Raw genomic sequence first — 17,776 nt, forward strand, 5'->3', positions numbered from 1 at the left:
ATCTCCTCCAGCTTTTGTTTGAGCTTCCTCTCCATCATCTTCTTCACTCTTCACGGGCACAGGATCGAACAGGAACTTGATGTCAGCCTCCTCCAGCCCTTGAAGCTGCTTTCCCTCCTGACTGCTCCACAGTTGCTCCTGTTCCTCTTTAATGTGTGTGTGTGTGTGTGTGTGTGTGTGTGTGGGGGGGGGGTCTGGATGGATGTCTGCAGGAAACAGACACATTACTGAGCAACACATAAACTAAAAGGAATGAGTGCAAACAATCAGGTGCACATGGACTATGGATTGTCTGACTACCTCTGATCACTATGGATTTTATTAATGCACATCAACAATGCACTATATGATCATCAGTGTTGCCACAGTTACTTTGAAAAAGTAACTTAGTTACTTTACAGATTACTTGATTTTAAAAGTAACAAAGTTAGATTACAAGTTACTTTATTAGTTACATGCAGCAGCTGCCGACAACACCCCCTCAACATAAAAATGACCACCGGTTTACTGTGAGGCAGCTCAGCATTGCCAGTAGTAGGATCTGGTTTATTATGGCACGAAAGAGAGCGAGTCAACCGTGTTTAAGGGCAGCATTTCCTCTACAACGTAGGCCTACTGCCCGACCAACTTCTTCAACTCTCCCCCACTTAATATTGCCGTCTTTAGCTGACACAAACTCTAAATAATGACTGGATTTCCATCTCTCTCCTCCCTCCATTGTTGTTTACGTTTGTATCGCTGCGTGGTACACGTGAACTGTCCTCATGCTGAAAACGTGACTTGTCGCATACGTGACCTCACTCCCCGAGACGCAAGAAGAAAGCAAAAATATATATTTTTACTAAGGAAAATGACAAAAATAGTAACGCACAGTGACTTGGATAAATAGCTTTAATCTGATTATTGGTTTGGAAATAGTAACACGTTAGATTACTCGTTACTGAAAAAAGTGGTCAGATTAGAGTAACGCGTACTAGTAACGTGGCATCACTGATGATCATACTGCATTCTGTCTCTACTATTATATGGACTATGGACTGTCTGATTTCTCAGAACTCTATGCACTTTATTTGCTAATTCACTTTAAAACTTTTTAATGATTGCGTTACTGGTTAGATGTTAAACCGCATTTCGTTTTACTGGTTGTCCTTGTGCTATGACAATAAAGTTGGACACAAACGGGATTTTGAAAAGTGGGGGGAAAAGGCCCCCCTATCCCCAGTGGAAATTACACCCTAGGTTCAGATTAAATGGGCGAAATTTTGCTATAAAATTAATTGTCTCAGAAATAATGGTGATTACCAATATAATTGTCTCTTTCAGTCAAATTTAAAAATACTACATACAAACATTTTTTTCCTAATTATATCCCTCCTTGTCATTTGTGTTGCTATGAACGTGTATAGGGTCAAGTGCCAACACCTAACAATGAAAATAATTACAAAATATATTGTCTGACCACTAATCACTTATATAATTACAATTTGGCATATCTTAACAAAATCAAAAATTACCATATGCTTTAAGACCTTAGCTAATGTTAGCAAATAATCACGGTTTAACAAAGAAACCAAGGTTATTCATAAGAATTAACAATTAGACAATTGTGTAATAATTGTTGTTACAGGCGTAGGTTTAGAAACATTTCGTCTCATCCCCCTACCGGAGCCAGAAAGGAGACTTTGGGTGTCCCACATTTATTGTCAGATTAGTGTGCACCTCAGAATTACACTATGTTGAATATTTCCTATATTTCTAAGCAGATTTTCCATGCCAAATTCCGACAAAATGCACCCTTTATTTATTATTGTTCTATTGGTATTCTTCCACTCAGGATCTTAAACCACCCTCATGCATGCTCATAGTTTTACATACACACCCCCCCAACCATACACTCTCCATGCTTTCACATGTCTTTCACATTTTTGACACACAAACCCAAACACACACCAACACACAGTTTGACACACAAACCCAACCACCCACGCGCCTACAGTACTTTTACTTCAGTACAGGATCTATTCTACATACTTCCTCCTCCAATGGTTTCCCAGCATAGCAATGAAGCTGTAACAGTACAAACCTGCTCTGTGTAACCGGACTTCAGGGCTGAAAACAGCCTCCAGTAGTTTCTGTTGTCGGTGGTTCTCTTTTGAACGGACCTCAAGTTCCTCCTCTCAGCATTTGAACTGAAGACATTTTTTACCAACTTTTCTTTTTTTTTTTTTTTTTTTTTTTTTAAGAGCTTTATTAAGTTTTTACAAATTACAATGTATACATTTAAACATACAGTAGGCTACCTGACATAAATATAAACCATACAAGAATTACAAAAATATAACTAATAAAACAAAATGTGCAAACCAAGCTTAAGTGTAAAGTGCCTAGAGCCTCTCATAAAGTGCGTAGGGATATTTATAAAGTGCATGGAGTCTTTTTTATAAAGTGCATAGAGCCTTTTTATAAAGTGCATATAGAGTCTTTTTATAAAGTGCTGTAGTTCACAGGTTAAAAGTGTCCCAAGGAAGGAGCTGTTTTTTGTCCATGGTTCTTCTTCTCCTGATCTCAGCGAATTGTTGAATAACCTTACAGCATCTTGTTTTCCACAGCTTGATGCATACAATACATATGATTATTTGTAAAAGTTCCTTTTGTTTCTCTGATAGAGTCTCGTCAACAATACAGTACATGACAGATTTATGTGAAAGTACAAAATTAACACCATACACTTTTAATTTGTCCCAGACTTCTTTAGCTCTATAGCAGTCCATCAATAGATGCTGTTGAGTCTCATCTTCTTGGCAATTAATCATGGGACATGTTTTTGTTTTTACATAACAACTCCATGATACAACAGCTCTGACAGCGAGTCTATTTACTGACATCAGCCATCTCATGTCTCGAATGCTCTCAGAGAGGTTCTTATTTTTTTAAATTTTCAGGAACTGAGTTCCTTTGTTGTGCGTTAAATATTTATAAATTATATTATATAATTATATAAATTATATAATTATATAAATTATATATTTATAATCATTAATTTTTTTTAAAAATCATTTTACTTGGGAGGCCATTCCAGTCAATTTTAAGATTTTCATATTCATAAATAAAATCACCATAAATGAGGTTATATTCTGGACCTAGTCTGTCTCTCCCTCTTCTTTTCCTCCACTTGGAGCGATCACCGACCCAGAGAGCATTCCTCGAGATAGCTGCTGACACAATTTTAACAAAAGCTATATATAATTTTATGCTCATATCTACTGCCCCTAACCCCCCATATTCTTTACTTTTATACATGATTTCTCTTTTTGTTACTTCCCTGGTTGTACCCCAAACTAAGTTTACGCACTGTTTATTTAATTTCATTACCATTTTGTGAGATGGAGGAAAGATGTTTGCTAAAAACAGGAGTTTGGATAAGATGAAAGTTTTAACAATATTCACTCTTGATTTATAATTGGTGTTTTTATTTTCCCATTTTTTAACTTCTTCTTTAACTTCACAGAGTTTATTTTCCCAGTTTTTTTTCACTACAGTCTTGATTACAAATGGTCAGACCTAAGATTTTAATTTCATCCTTTACTTTAATGTTGATTTCACGTTTCTTACTTTCAACTCCGATCCAAACTCCCTCTTGTCTTTTCATGATTTAATTTAGCACCTGAAGCCAGTTCATATAAGTTCAGGTGATTAATTAAAACATCCATCTCCATCTGGTTTTTAATAACGACTGTGACATCATCTGCGTAGGCCATGGCCGTGATTTTGGGAGCAAGACCAACGCGTGTACCAGATATAAGACTATCTGAATTAATAGTTTTAATAAGGGGGCTGATGGCCAGGACGTACTCTGCCATGCGCTGTGGGTTATGTTCGGGTCCGTTTATTTCCAGCTGGCAAGCTAGCTTCATTAGCTTCGTAGGATACTGGGAGACGTTTTCCGATAAAGGGGACAGCACAGAATCCACGCAGACAGGTTTATAGAATACATACGGGGTCTGGTGCTTCACTCCGGCTATATCCATAGACAGTATACAAAAGGTTGTACCTGACGAACTGTGAGGCTGAAGGAGCGGAAGTCATGGGGAACTCGTGTTTTTTTGGAAGCTCGCAAACCCATTTTAAAAGGTGCATACCGCCACCTACTGTGTCGGAGTGTGTAGAATCATGACAGTCCAAAACTAATTCCACCAATACTCTATAAGGGTAAGTGCCATTAGATGGCCTGTTGATCTTTGGTAGCACATACAGTATTGTCTCATGTAAAACAATCACAGTGAAGAGCCAAATCTTAAGGTATATGAAAAATTAAGGACTTAACCTTTTTAGGAAAAGGTTAAATGGTAATTTTACTCAGAGAGGCTGTGATGGGAGACAAAGCTGTTTGTAATGTTTAATGTCAAAAGTTCTGTTCGGTCTGACAAATGTTTTACTACTGTAACAGTACTGTGGTGTCTTATAAGTCCATGTGTGCTTGGCACAATACATAACATCTAAACCAGTGTTTCTCAAATCGGGGTACGTGTCCCCCTAGGGCACATGTGTCAAACTCAAGGCCCGCGGGCCAAAATTTGGCCCCTTGCAGGTTTTGATCCGGCCCCAGATGTTTGACTTTTTCTATTAAAAAAAACGTATGTCAATGAACTCGTAAACTAAACATGTTTGGCACTTGATATGGTTCTTAGTTTCCAGTGTGGCCCTTAGTGAAATTGAGTTTGACACCCCTTGCCCTAGGGGTACTTTGGAGGACTGCAGGGGGTACGTGTCGGGAGATTTTTTGCAAAATGTTTTTCAGTTACAAGGCTGTACTTCTGTTACTTCTACTATCTTTTTTTCTCTCCAAGTTTGTTGCTTTTTTCAAAGTTTTTCTCCCTGTTTCTGAAGTTAGTCACTTTCTTTTGAAGGTTTTGTTGTTTTGTTTGGACCTATTCTTGCCTTTCTTCCTAACTTTTTTCCACTGTCTTTTTTCCTTTGAAGTTTTTGTCTCTTTTTGAAAGTTTGTCACTTATTTGAATTTTTTGTCACTTTTGTCGTCCTAGTGTTGCCTTCCTTCCAAGTTTTTGTCTCCGTTTTCCATCAGCATTTAAATGTTTTCCAGGTACAAGGCTGTTGTATAGTAAATCTATCGCTGACATCGCTGTATGTTCCTCTTTATATAGATTTTTTTTTCTACAAAAATTATTCATGCTGGTTAGGGGGTACATGGCTTAAAAAAACTGTTCAAAGGAGGCACAATATTTAAAAAAGCTTGAGAACCACTGATCTAAACTATAGGTACTGGTGTCTTCTTGTCTAAAAGTTACTTACTTTATGCCAGCCTTTGGCCTCCAGGTCTCACCTCCTGTTCGAGACTTATTTGACCAATAATTCACAAAAATAAGGTCCATCTATTTTTCACATGCATCATTTGGCTTGAGATCATGTAGTTCAGATCTTTAACTCCTCTGTTATAAAAGATTTAATAGATTTATTTGACCGGTGGTAGTTTCTCAACAAACCTTAAATAACTGAGAACCAAGGAAAATTTTGTTTTTCCTAATCAGATTTTTTTGTGATTCCATACCTGTTTAAGGTTAAAAAAACATCTTACAATTTAAATTTTTTTATTTTTATTTATTTAAAGAATGTCCACTGTAGTGGACAACAGGATCATTTGAGTACGAAAACAGACAAATTTGGTAGATGTGGAGTGATAGTCCTGATGTCCACTATAATTGACATTCATAAAATGGCACATTTTTCAAAAGATACATAATGTAGTTTCTATCAGAACTCAATATATGATTCCTAACACCTGAAGAAAATATTTGATTATCATAGTAACAAAACCATAGCCAAACAATATTTGACTCATCTCTTATCTTTCCATAAAATGTGCTTGTTCCTATGCTGTCCATTTTGGATTGAAAGATAGAGGCGGTTCCCGGCCTCCCAGCCAATCAAATAACACATCACTGAAAAGCCCAGGATGTCCTCTGTACAGTACAGCAGGAATTAAGAGACTTGCACAAAAGATTCCAAGGAGAGGAATGAAACTCAAATGTCCACTACAGTGGACATAAGTCAATGGGCTGGGTCTCAGGAGGATACAGGAAATAGCACAAGTGCTCTGATATTTTAAAGTAATTCAGATTAAGCTGTGTCTTCTTTCCTTCTGTGAAAACCAAGGAAACTCACACTGTAGTTGCTGATATGTAACACTAGAGGGTAGTATATTAACACAAAAAGTAAAAGGTTTAGTTGAGCTGTTAAAATTGTATGTCTCTCAAGTTACAGCATAAAGCAGTTTTAAATAAAACAGAAGATAAAGAAGGGGCCTAAAATTGAGCCATGGGGCACACCACATATTATTTCCCCAGCTAGCATAAAGTTACATTTTATAGTATAGTATAGTCATTTATTATGACATTTATTTTTATAACCCCTGGAATAAAATAAATAACTATGCCTATGATTATACATCCTGAAATAGACAAATGAGGCAATAACTATACGAAAAATAATAACTATATAGGCTATATGAATCATGTTATGTTCAGCAAGAACATGTATTATAGAAATCAATGTCTAATATATTATATATATATATATATATATATATATATATATATATATATATATATATATATATATATATATATATATATATAATTATGAGGATAAACAGTTTATAAGCAGTATTAATAAATAGTACACAAAATGCAAGCAGGCTAGGGATTTTAAATTGCTAAAACAATCACAAGATAATCATATTTGGGCTTATAACAACAGGAGGTTTTTGTACGACGCTTTTTCACAAACATTTTACTGACATGCCTTTTCTTTAACTTTTAATACTTTTCTTTCTGGCTATTTGAAGTTATTAAATAAAATGTATGCATTTAACACCTCCTCTGAGGCTTCATTCAAGATCCAATACAAGATGAATGCTCAAACAACTTTTCAAGTATTTGTTACAATTTAGAGAGAATTACAACCCAGAGGAGGAATGTGACCTTTGACCCCAGAGCTGTCCAGCTCCTAAACTCCCAGCCCCCCCACCTCCCAAATCTTTGGACTGCACTACAACATTCCGTAGACTGATGACTGACGCAGTCATCCCATCCCGCTTCCCCCTTTTTTTTCTTTTTTTATATATTACTATTTATGTATTTATTTTATTGATGATGTACTGTATGTGGTGGAATATGCTGCTCTTTGTGTCATTTAATTGCCCCGTGGGGATGAACAAAGTGACTTGAATTGAATTTAATAGAAAATCTAGCCTGACGTGGTCATTCTCAGATTCTAGTCAAAATATGAAGGTTGTGGGCGGGGCTAAGTTTGGCTGGCATCCAGGCTATAGAAAATCATCAATAAATGAATATTTAGTGAGGACCTGGTATTGTATGTGACAGACTTTAGCTGCAGCAGGTGACATAAGTCAGGTTGTAATCAGCCCAGAAGGGTCTTGTTAATGAAAGTGAACCAATGAATAAAGGCCACTTGTTAGTTGTTTGAATCAAAATTCTTTCTTTTTTCCAAAATACAATCTCTCTATATAGAGACAACTCTTATAAGTATGAAGTTTGAACGGGATAGTTTGTTTAGTGATTTGTACTGTAATAATTGTGTCCCAGAATTATGTTCATGAGTGTTTCAGCCACTGAAAACATTTTTTGCATTGCTATAGTGTCTTGACATATTTTAATGTGATGTGTGGAAAATGATGTTTCCTATAGAGTGAATTTGGTTAGTGTGTGTACATCAGTGGAGCTGACTCTGCTGTTGTTGTGATTTGAATGTTCTGATTGTTCTTCTTCACTGGAACCGTTCTCTTCATTTGAGGAAACTTTCAGGTTGTTGAGGTGGACTGTTTGACCTTTAGGAGGAAATCTGCTAGACACATGGAGAAATGGTGTGTGTGTGTGTGTGTGTGTGTGTGTCTTCAGTGAACTGTATCAGTCTCTGCAGTAGCTTCCAGCTGCAGCAGTCAGTTCCGTTTCTGTTCAGTCTGACTGAGGGAGGTTTTTGTACGACGCTTTTTCACTGTGTGAACAGATTCTGATCGTTGATCCAATGAACACTCTGACAGTAATAAACTGCTGCATCTTCAGCCTCAACTCCACTGATGGTCAGAGTGAAGTCAGAGTTTGATCCACTGCCTGAAAAACGATCTGGAATCCCTGATGCTCGCTCATTAACAAACTTAATGAGCAGTTTAGGAGCTTCTCCATCGCTCTGTTGGTACCAATACAAAATTTGTTTTCCACTATTCGAACCCCAATATGAACCGGTTGCAATGGCAATATCTTCACTGGTCCTACAGCTGATGGAGACGGAGTTTCCCCGAGCAGAGCTCACTGCTCCAGGCTGAGTCACTGTGACCTGACCTCTGGACTCTGAGGATACAGAGACAAAAACATAAAGCAGCATCACGGTTTAGTCGGCTTCATTTCAGAGGGACGGATGTTGATAGAGGAGAGGAGTTTGATTCTCTGGACTTTACCTGTGAAGCAGCAGCAGAGGAGAGTCCAGATGAGGACGGAGATCAGAGTCATGTTTTTGATGAGGAGGATTTCTGGGGCTTCTGTTGTCATGAAGGACAGCTGTCAGTCATCCAGTGTTCAACTCTCAGGACTATAAACTCTCCCAGAGCACTGGAGCATGGTGCTGCTGATGCAAAGTGGCTCTCTATGGAAATGCTCCGACTGACTCCAACAGGGAGTTATTTCAAACATTTTACTGACATGCCTTTTCTTTAACTTTTAAGACTTTTCTAGTTATTAAATAAAATGTCTGCATTTAACACCTCCTCTGAGGCTTCATACAAGATCCAATACAAGATAAATGCAAAAACAACTTTTCAAGCAGTTGTTACAATTTAGAGAGAATTACAACCCAGAGGAGGAAGGTGACCTTTGTCCCCAGAGCTGTCCAGCTCCTAAACTCCCAGCCCCCCACCTCCCAAATCTTTGGACTGCACTACAACATTTCGTAGACTGATGACTGACTCATTCATCCCATCCCCTTTCTCCTGGTTTTCTTTTCTTTTTATATATTACTACTTATGTCTTTATTTTATTGATGATGTACTGTATGTGGTGGAATATGCTGCTCTTTGTGTCATTTAATTGTCCCATGGGGATGAATAAAGCAATTTGAATTGAATTGAAAATCATCAATAATGAAGTGAGGACCGGGTATTGTATGTGACAGACTTTGGCTGCAGCAGGTGACATAAGTAAGGTGGTGATCGGACCAGAAGGGTCTTGTTAATGAAAGTGAACCAATGAATCAAGGCCACTTGTTAGTTGTTTAAATCAAAAAACTTTAGTTTTTTTCCAAAATACTATCTCTCTATATAGAGACAACTCTTATAAGTATTAGTTTGAACGGTACAGTTTGTTTAGTGACTTGTACTGTAGTAATTGTGTCCCAGAATTATGTTCATGACAGTGTGAGTGTTTCAGCCACTGAAAACATTTTTTGCGTTGCAGATATGCTGCGTCAGTGTCTTGACATATTTGAATGTGATGTGTGGAAAATGATGTTTCCTATAGAGTGGATTTGGTTAGTGTGTGTACATCAGTGGAGCTGACTCTGCTGTTGTTGTGATTTGAATGTTCTGATTGGCAGAGGTGGGTAGTAACGAGTTACATTTACTCCGTTACATTTACTTGAGTAAGTTTTTGAAAAAATTATACTTCTAGGAGTAGTTTTAAATCTCTATACTTTTTACTTTTACTTGAGTAGATTTGTGAAGAAGAAGCTGTACTCTTACTCCGCTACATTAGGCTACAATGAGCTCGTTACTTTTCTTTTTACCTCTTCTACGCGTCATTGTTTGTATTCCCCCCGCGTTCGCCTCATTTTAATGTTTTATTTAGAGAGAGAGAGAGAGAGAGAGACTTCCGCCAAAGGCTCTCCCACGTACGTGACTGTGTTTCACCAATCAAACGTAGTTGTGCAGTCTCGTCAGCTGGCAACAAAAAATAGGCGACGCTGATGCGTAAATCAACGCTTATCAATATCACTTCCCCCTCAGTCAGGACCAAGATCTGACCATAATTACACTTGTCCTTTCCATAAACTGCCGTAATTAGCCTATTATTTCAGTTGCAATCCTGCCAGTGGAAGCGATCGTGAGAGCAAATAAAAAAATATAAAAAACATCATTCAAATCGCTGTGCTCATTGGCTCAAGAAGCAGAGAAATAGCCGATATGTAATTCCCTCCCATTCAAATCTATATATTTCATAAATATACCCATCAGGGAATGTTTACGGCGTTGTCGGTCTCTAAATGTTTTAACTTTTATGAGCGCACTCTTCCCCGTCTCTCTCTCTCTCTCTCTCTCTCTCTCTCTCTCTCTCTCTCTCTCTCTCTCTCCGAGCTCCGCCTGATCTTCTATAAGAACGGTGACGCCGTCATCAATCGAGTAGGCCTATTGATTGGTCAGTAGGCGGTGCTTTTACACCGATTGATCTCTCATCTCCAACTTAACCTGCTCCCGACCAGGTTAGGTGTCCAGCATGAGTTACCATGGCGAGTGAACCGGTATGTGATCCACCTTTGTGATAAAGAAAACCCTGGGTTGAACCTGAAGTTAGCTCGTTAACCCCAAATCTTGCTTCGTAGTCCAGGCCTCTGGCCTCATAATGAAAGCATGTTCACTTTAGTAAAAGTGCCAAACAGCAGCTCCATTACCTTGTTCTAGTTCTGCCTACAGAGCCTTGTAAAAAAAGAGTAGGTTTGGAAATTTGTGTTACTTGTGCTTTTTTATTTTTATGTATTATTATTTTATGGATTTTATTTTGTAAGTACTTGAATTTACCTGGATTATTTTAATTTAAGCTATTTTGTAATTAATTAATTTTTATTTATTTTATTGATTGGATGAAGTATAATTTGCCTAAAGATAATTATTAGTTATTATTATTAGTATTTTTGTCTGTCTGATTGAATGCTTATGTTAAAAAATAAATCAGACGTTACTCAACAGTTACTCAGTACTTGAGTAGTTTTTTCACCGAGTACTTTTTTACCCTTACTCAAGTAATTATTTGGATGACTACTTTTTACTTTTACTTGAGTCATATTATTCTGAAGTAACAGTACTTTTACTTGAGTAAAATTTTTGGCTACTCTACCAACCTCTGCTGATAGTTCTTCTTCACTGGAACTGTTCTCTTCATTTGAGGAAACTTTCAGGTTGTTCAGGTGGACTGTTTGAATTTTAGAAGGAAATCTGGTAGAGACATGGTGAAATGGTGTGTTTGTGTGTGTGTGTGTGTGTGTGTGTGTGTGTGTGTGTGTGTGTGTGTGTGTGTGTGTCTTCAGTGAACTGTATCAGTCTCTGCAGTAGCTTCCAGCTGCAGCAGTCAGTTCAGTTTCTGTTCAGTCTGACTGAGGTAGGTTTTTGTACGACGCTTTTTCACTGTGTGAACACACCCTGACTGTTGATCCAATGGTGACTCTGACAGTAATAAACTGCTGCATCTTCAGCCTCAACTCCACTGATGGTCAGAGTGAAGTCAGAGTTTGACCCACTGCCTGAAAAACGATCTGAAATCCCTGATGCTCGCTCATTAACCCAGTAAATGAGCAGTTTAGGAGCTTCTCCATCTCTCTGTTGGTACCAGCTCAAATATTTTTTCCCTTTGTTCCAATCCGCAGTCCCTATGAAAACATCTTGACTGGTCCTACAGCTGATGGAGACGGAGTCTCCCCGAGCAGAGCTCACTGCTCCAGGCTGAGTCACTGTGACCTGACCTCTGGACTCTGAGGATACAGAGACAAAAACATAAAGCAGCATCACGGTTTAGTCGGCTTCATTTCAGAGGGACGGATGTTGATAGAGGAGAGGAGTTTGATTCTCTGGACTTTACCTGTGAAGCAGCAGCAGAGGAGAGTCCAGATGAGGACGGAGATCAGAGTCATGTTTTTGATGAGGAGGATTTCTGGGGCTTCTGTTGTCATGAAGGACAGCTGTCAGTCATCCAGTGTTCAACTCTCAGGACTATAAACTCTCCCAGAGCACTGGAGCATGGTGCTGCTGATGCAAAGTGGCTCTCTATGGAAATGCTCCGACTGACTCCAACAGGGACTTGGATTACTCTGAGGATGCTGTTTCTCTACGGATCAATCACTTTATCACAGGATTGATTCATAATGTGGCAGGAAGCATTTTAATGTGGATTTAACTTGATCACTGTGGAGACATTTCTTTTAAGAACTTCTCTGTCTGGTTTCATTTATTGTTGAAGGGATCAATTTCACTTTCAGACAAATATAACAATAAATCTGTAAATATGTGAGCAATTCATTACAATTGTGCCAGTGCTTAATACATATTCAGTGAAATAAAATTCTTCAAAAAACAGGAAGTGTTTATTTTGAGTTTGTTGTGTTTAGAGTCAGAGAGCCGTGTCTCTCTACAGTGAGAGGTTTTTGTACGACGGCTCAATCAGTTTGTATCACTGTGGTACACTTTTGGTGGAGGAACCAGACTGGATGTTGGAAGTAAGTTCAATTTTTATGTATTTTGTTAATTCATGACCAATGCTTTTGTGTTCTGCAGACATCTAACTCTCTACATGCTGAAATATCTGATTTTACATAATTTGTTACGATTTTCAAAATTGTTCTACCAACAATCAAAATAATTTTTTTTTCATTTGAAATTGAAATGACAAAAACATTGTAAGTGTGTGATTGGCAGGAGAAATCTTGTAATCAGATTTTAGAGGACAGAAACTTGAGGACTTGTAGTTTAGGTTTAGTCAGACAAAGTCAGAGAGCCGTGTCTCTCTACAGTGAGAGGTTTTTGTACGACCACTCAGTCAGTTTGGATCACTGTGGTGGACTTTTGGTGGAGGAACCAGACTGGATGTTGGAAGTAAGTTTCTGCTCAAATATTGAATATTGTATCATCAGCTAAAGGTTGGATTTCAGTGTCTGAACATTTGCAGTAAATTTAAACTCCCATTGGACTGATATAAATCACTTTATAGACTCAGTTTGAATCCTAAATTCTCCTCTTTAATCTTGAAATTGATCTCAAAAAAGCTTTGCTGAACTTCTCTTACTGTAGCGTACTTCAAAATGTTTTAAATGTAGCCTTTATTTCTTAATTTTAAATTGTATAAAACTAAATTGTGTAAAACAGTGAGAATGAAGCTTAAATCTCTGATCTCATAATTTCACTGATTGTCTTCTTACCTCAGTTTGAAATAACTTTAAATCTGTTGTATGAACATTTTAAATATGGTCATCAGTTGTTTTTTTAGCTGATAATGTCCTTTAAAAGTGGATCTGATTACCTTTTGCCTTTCTGAGAGTTCAGACAGTAAACATTTTTCTATAAATGTACCTCGACCTTGAACAAAATCATAGATGACTGAATATGTATTCAAACTGTATTGTACTGTTTGCTTCAAAAAGTATAAAACAAAAAGATTTCTCTGGTATGTTGAAATTTTAAATCTTTCTCTTTCATGTCCAGTGCAGTTTGATGTATTTCGGGTCATATGAGGACTCTTTCTGTGCTGATATGCATGAGAGGTTTCTTAAAGGGAAGTGAAACAATGTGTGAGTGAGTGACTGGTGGAGCAGAAAAACCATCTGACAGAAACTCCTTAAAGGAAAGATAACCCACTCTCACACAGTAAAGGGGGCGGAGTTGCTGGTGTTTGATTGACAGCTGTGTGCTCCCTGTCCTCTAAGCCAGTGGTTCTCTAACTGTTTTCAGTAATGAACCCTCTTTGAAATATCTTTTCAGCCAAGTACACACTGACCAACGAGAAGCCTTTTTGGTAGAAATAACAGCTATATGAAGAGGTAGTACAATGCTGCACCATCAGTGTTGGATTTACTAAACAATAACCTTGTAAATGAAAAACACTTAAATGCTATTTTTTAAATGTTCAGAATCCATCACTAATTTCATTCATCATTCATAGTATAATAGTTTTAAGGATTATGCATGTCTGGTCATTTTTGATTTAGCTGTTTTTTTTTATATATCTCCTGTAGTAACCCTAGTAGCCCTAACCCAGTTTGGGAAATAGTGTTCTGAGCTGATTGGTGTCTCCTAGGTGATGTGCATCCCTCCCTGAACATTTTTTGTGGGGGGGTTTGGCAGTTTTTTTTGTGATTTTATTCCACCTTTTCTTTGTTCTTTGGTACATTATTAATGCCTTTGTCGACATTTTTGACACTTTTTTAGACATATTGGCTTCTTTCAATGTTTTCTTTTATGCTCTTTCCATGTTTGCGTTAGTTTAAGTTAAAAGTCAACATTTTTTTTCGCTTATTTAGACGTTTGGGTTGTTTGGTCTTATGTAGAACATTTTTTAACTCTTTCCACCTCTGCTCCTGTAGGTGATTTGCGCCCCACCCTGACGGTGCTGCCCCCCTCCAGAGAAGAGCTGGAGCAGGGGAAGGCCACCCTCATGTGCCTGGCCAACAAGGGCTTCCCCTCAGACTGGAGTCTGGCCTGGAAGGTGGACGGCAGCAGCAGCAGCAGCAGCAGCAGCAGCAGCAGCTGGGAGGAGAGCAGGAGCCCCGGGGTGCTGGGGAAGGACGGCCACTACAGCTGGAGCAGCACCCTGAGGCTCCCTGCAGACCAGTGGAGGAAGGTGGGCTCTGTGACCTGTGAGGCCACCCAGGGCTCCCAGACTCCGCTCTCAGAGACACTGAGGAGAGACCAGTGTTCCCAGTCCTGAGCTGACTCACTGGCAGGGACTCTGCTACTGGTTTTACTCTGACACTGCTCTCACTCTGCTCTCTGCTACTAGCTCTGGCTTTTATTTCACCTGGTTCAGTAGACACATTTACCAGCTTGTTGCAATGTTTCAATATTATTTCAGTGTTTCCAGATAATAAAGACATATTCATCAAATTAAGTTTCTATGTTTATTATTATTAAAGTATCTTATTACATCTTTTCTTAATGGTGTCACTGACTTTATGAAATCCTGAAGACAAACTGATCTAACAAACATGTTTTAATTTCTCCATGGTGACTGTAGAAAGACAGTATAGGATTATATAAAAAAATGTCTATAATCATAAACCTTTGGTCGGAACATGGTCGGAACATTTCAACGATAAATCAGCCAATCATCTCTTATTACTTTAGTGTGTTTATAGTAAGGAATGTAATATATTATTTGCTTTAAGTGTCTCTAAAGAACATTCATTATTATTTAAACAAACTACAAAATGTCTGATAAATATTTTCTAAATCTGAAATGAAAAGCACGATATCATCAGCATGGAGAGAGATAAAGTGAGTGTGATCTGCAGTTCAATCTCTGGAAATATTTACATTACAAGTAAAGAGAAGCCAAAAGAAAATAACTACAAATGACTAAAGTATGTTATAGACATGGTTACCAATATTACAACATGAAATACATCACATATTGTAATTTATTTCAACAATGAGTATGTCTGAGTTTCTATGAAAAGTAGTAAGATATAAAATAAATAAATAATAATTACAGTTTTAGTGTTCAAGTGTTATTATACTCTTACTCAAAGAATTGATATAATACTTCAACAGATGTCAGCTTTGATGTGCAGCAGAATGTTTCAAACCCTGTTTTATTTAAATACTTTACAGTATAACTTCTAGTTAGATAAAGTATATTTAGTGTTAAAATGTTCAAAGTCAAAGTAAATTATTATTAGATGTATTTTAGTTTACTCAAGCTTCTGATGTTTTAGTTTCAGTGCAGCTGTTGAGTCAGATCAGTTCCTCTCCAGCTGAGGGAGGTTTTTGTACGACGTTGTATCACTGTGTTAACCTGCTGTAACCCTGCTGACAGTAGTAAACTCCTGAATCTTTATCCTCGACTCCTCTGATGGTCAGAGTGAAGTCAGTCCCAGAACCACTTCCACTAAAACGATCTGAAACTCCAGACTGACGGGTTGTAGCTGAATAAATCAGGAGTTTAGGAGCTTCTCCAGATTTCTGAAGGTACCAGTGGAGATAGATACTAACACTTGTACTGGTTTTACATCTGATGGAGACCAGGAGACTGAGTCAGGATGGTTTGTCCTGATGAACCTGAAAACATGAAAAAGATGCAGAAGGGTTATTGAGACAAATCCAGCTTAGAGAAAAGATGATCAACATCCAAACAGAAGAGAGTCATTTCTTTAACATGGAGAACAGATGGAAGAAGGTAAATGCTGCTTGTTCCAGTGTTTCTCCATCATAGCAGAACATCATTGTGGTGAACCTGGTTGCATCCTGAAGCAAAGTTTTCAGAAGAGAGTCTCACCCTGAACAAGGAGCCCCAGGGTGGCCAGCAGTAGAGTCAGTGACATCATCATTGTGCTGCCGGTATACCAGTGTCTCTGAAAGGCCTGGACAGCCACTGATCAACACTGGCCTCTTAACGGCTGGGAGCAGAGAGGCAGGACACATATGCAAACACACAGAGTCAGTGAACTGTAGCTGTCCTCAACATGTCACGCTGTTTCCTCCTCACTGCTGACACTCATCACTTACAAAGAGTCTACTTGCATCAAGAAAGAAATGAACTCTACCAGCTGTTTTCATGTTATATTGGTTCTCCGTGTTGACGTATTGGGTTGCATCCGCATTAACTGACATGAAGCTGATACCTCAGATTTCTATGTTGTATATTGTTTATAATTTGATGTCATCATGCTGATGTAATTGATAGTATAGCTTGTCTTGGGACCCGTTTTGAATCAGGTGGTGTTTATATCAGGACGACATGATGACATAATGTCCAAACATCATAGCTGTACTCAAACATGTTGGTCACATCCCCTTCGATGCTACCGGGGACAATACAAGACAATTGAAAATGAGTGACAGGGTCGTAGAAATGAACTATAAGTATTTATTTTTAACATACACGACCACTAATCCTGGTGTATCTATACACAGTTAAAGCCACGAGTAAAATGTACAGGGTACCCCAACTAACCTAAAGTACTCAACCTCCAACTACATACAAGTTGAAAGTTTTAACAAAAAACTGCTACAGGTCAACCTGCAAAGTGATCAGAGAGGAGAGAGAATAAACTCATCTCAGGTGTGCTCCTTTTATTGACTGCCTTGATTGCTGATTGGCTGAGCCTGAAGGAACCAATCCTGTTTTACCGGCTGCACAGGTGGAAAGCAATCAGCGTTCTCACCTGGAGAGAAACCAGAGTGGGGAGGAGAGAGAAAAAAACAAAGAGAAAACACATGACGACAGGCAGTTTTCTACTCTGCCTGGAACGTAACAATGTTTAAGAGCTTTAAATCAGTGAGCTGTGGCCTTTTTCTTGATGCCAATGCTGAAGATAAAATAGTGAGGTGTACAGTAGATACACTACTTTGTGGCGCATCAAAGAAATGATAGATTTTAAGAAGAAAATGTTACTTTCTTTTATTTCTTATCATTTCAATAAAAAAAACATTTACTATCTAACAGCATATAAATGTTATACAATATGACAAATACAGTATTCACACTAACAAGTGTAACAAGTGTTTTACACAGCACTTTCATCAGTCATTTGCTTTCTGTTAATTCAAACATTTTACTTATATTTCTTCCCTTTAAATATTAATACTTTTATATTTTAATTCTGACTGTTTTAAGTTATTAAATAAAAGTTATGCATTTAACTCCATGACTGTTCCTCCTCTGAGTAATCCTCTGAGATCTAATACAAGATAAATGCAGGAACAACTTTTGAAGCAGTTGTTACAGTTTAGAGGGAAATAACAACCAAACAATTAGAGTGGGACTTGTGTACC

At 37.9% G+C, this 17,776-nt stretch overlaps 1 pseudogene and 3 gene segments (V, D, J or C); 1 reads left to right on the forward strand and 3 right to left on the reverse strand.

The window, feature by feature from the left end:
- Nucleotides 1-8,028: 8,028 nt before the first annotated feature.
- Nucleotides 8,029-8,543, reverse strand: LOC114568432 (immunoglobulin kappa variable 3-20-like). The segment is given in 2 exon segments: nt 8,029-8,384; nt 8,492-8,543. Coding segments are annotated over 2 exon segments (408 nt in total).
- A 2,876-nt stretch (nt 8,544-11,419) lies between these two features.
- Nucleotides 11,420-11,925, reverse strand: LOC114568433 (immunoglobulin kappa variable 3-20-like). The segment is given in 2 exon segments: nt 11,420-11,766; nt 11,874-11,925. Coding segments are annotated over 2 exon segments (399 nt in total).
- A 573-nt stretch (nt 11,926-12,498) lies between these two features.
- Nucleotides 12,499-14,891, forward strand: LOC114568436 (Ig kappa-b4 chain C region-like). The segment is given in 3 exon segments: nt 12,499-12,507; nt 12,808-12,883; nt 14,368-14,891. Coding segments are annotated over 3 exon segments (429 nt in total).
- Nucleotides 14,892-15,761: 870 nt separating this feature from the next.
- LOC114568741 (immunoglobulin kappa variable 1-39-like) lies at nt 15,762-16,348 on the reverse strand (annotated as a pseudogene).
- Nucleotides 16,349-17,776: the final 1,428 nt, after the last annotated feature.

Source organism: Perca flavescens, chromosome 14 (genome assembly GCF_004354835.1).
Source record: "Perca flavescens isolate YP-PL-M2 chromosome 14, PFLA_1.0, whole genome shotgun sequence".
NCBI lineage: Eukaryota > Metazoa > Chordata > Actinopteri > Perciformes > Percidae > Perca > Perca flavescens.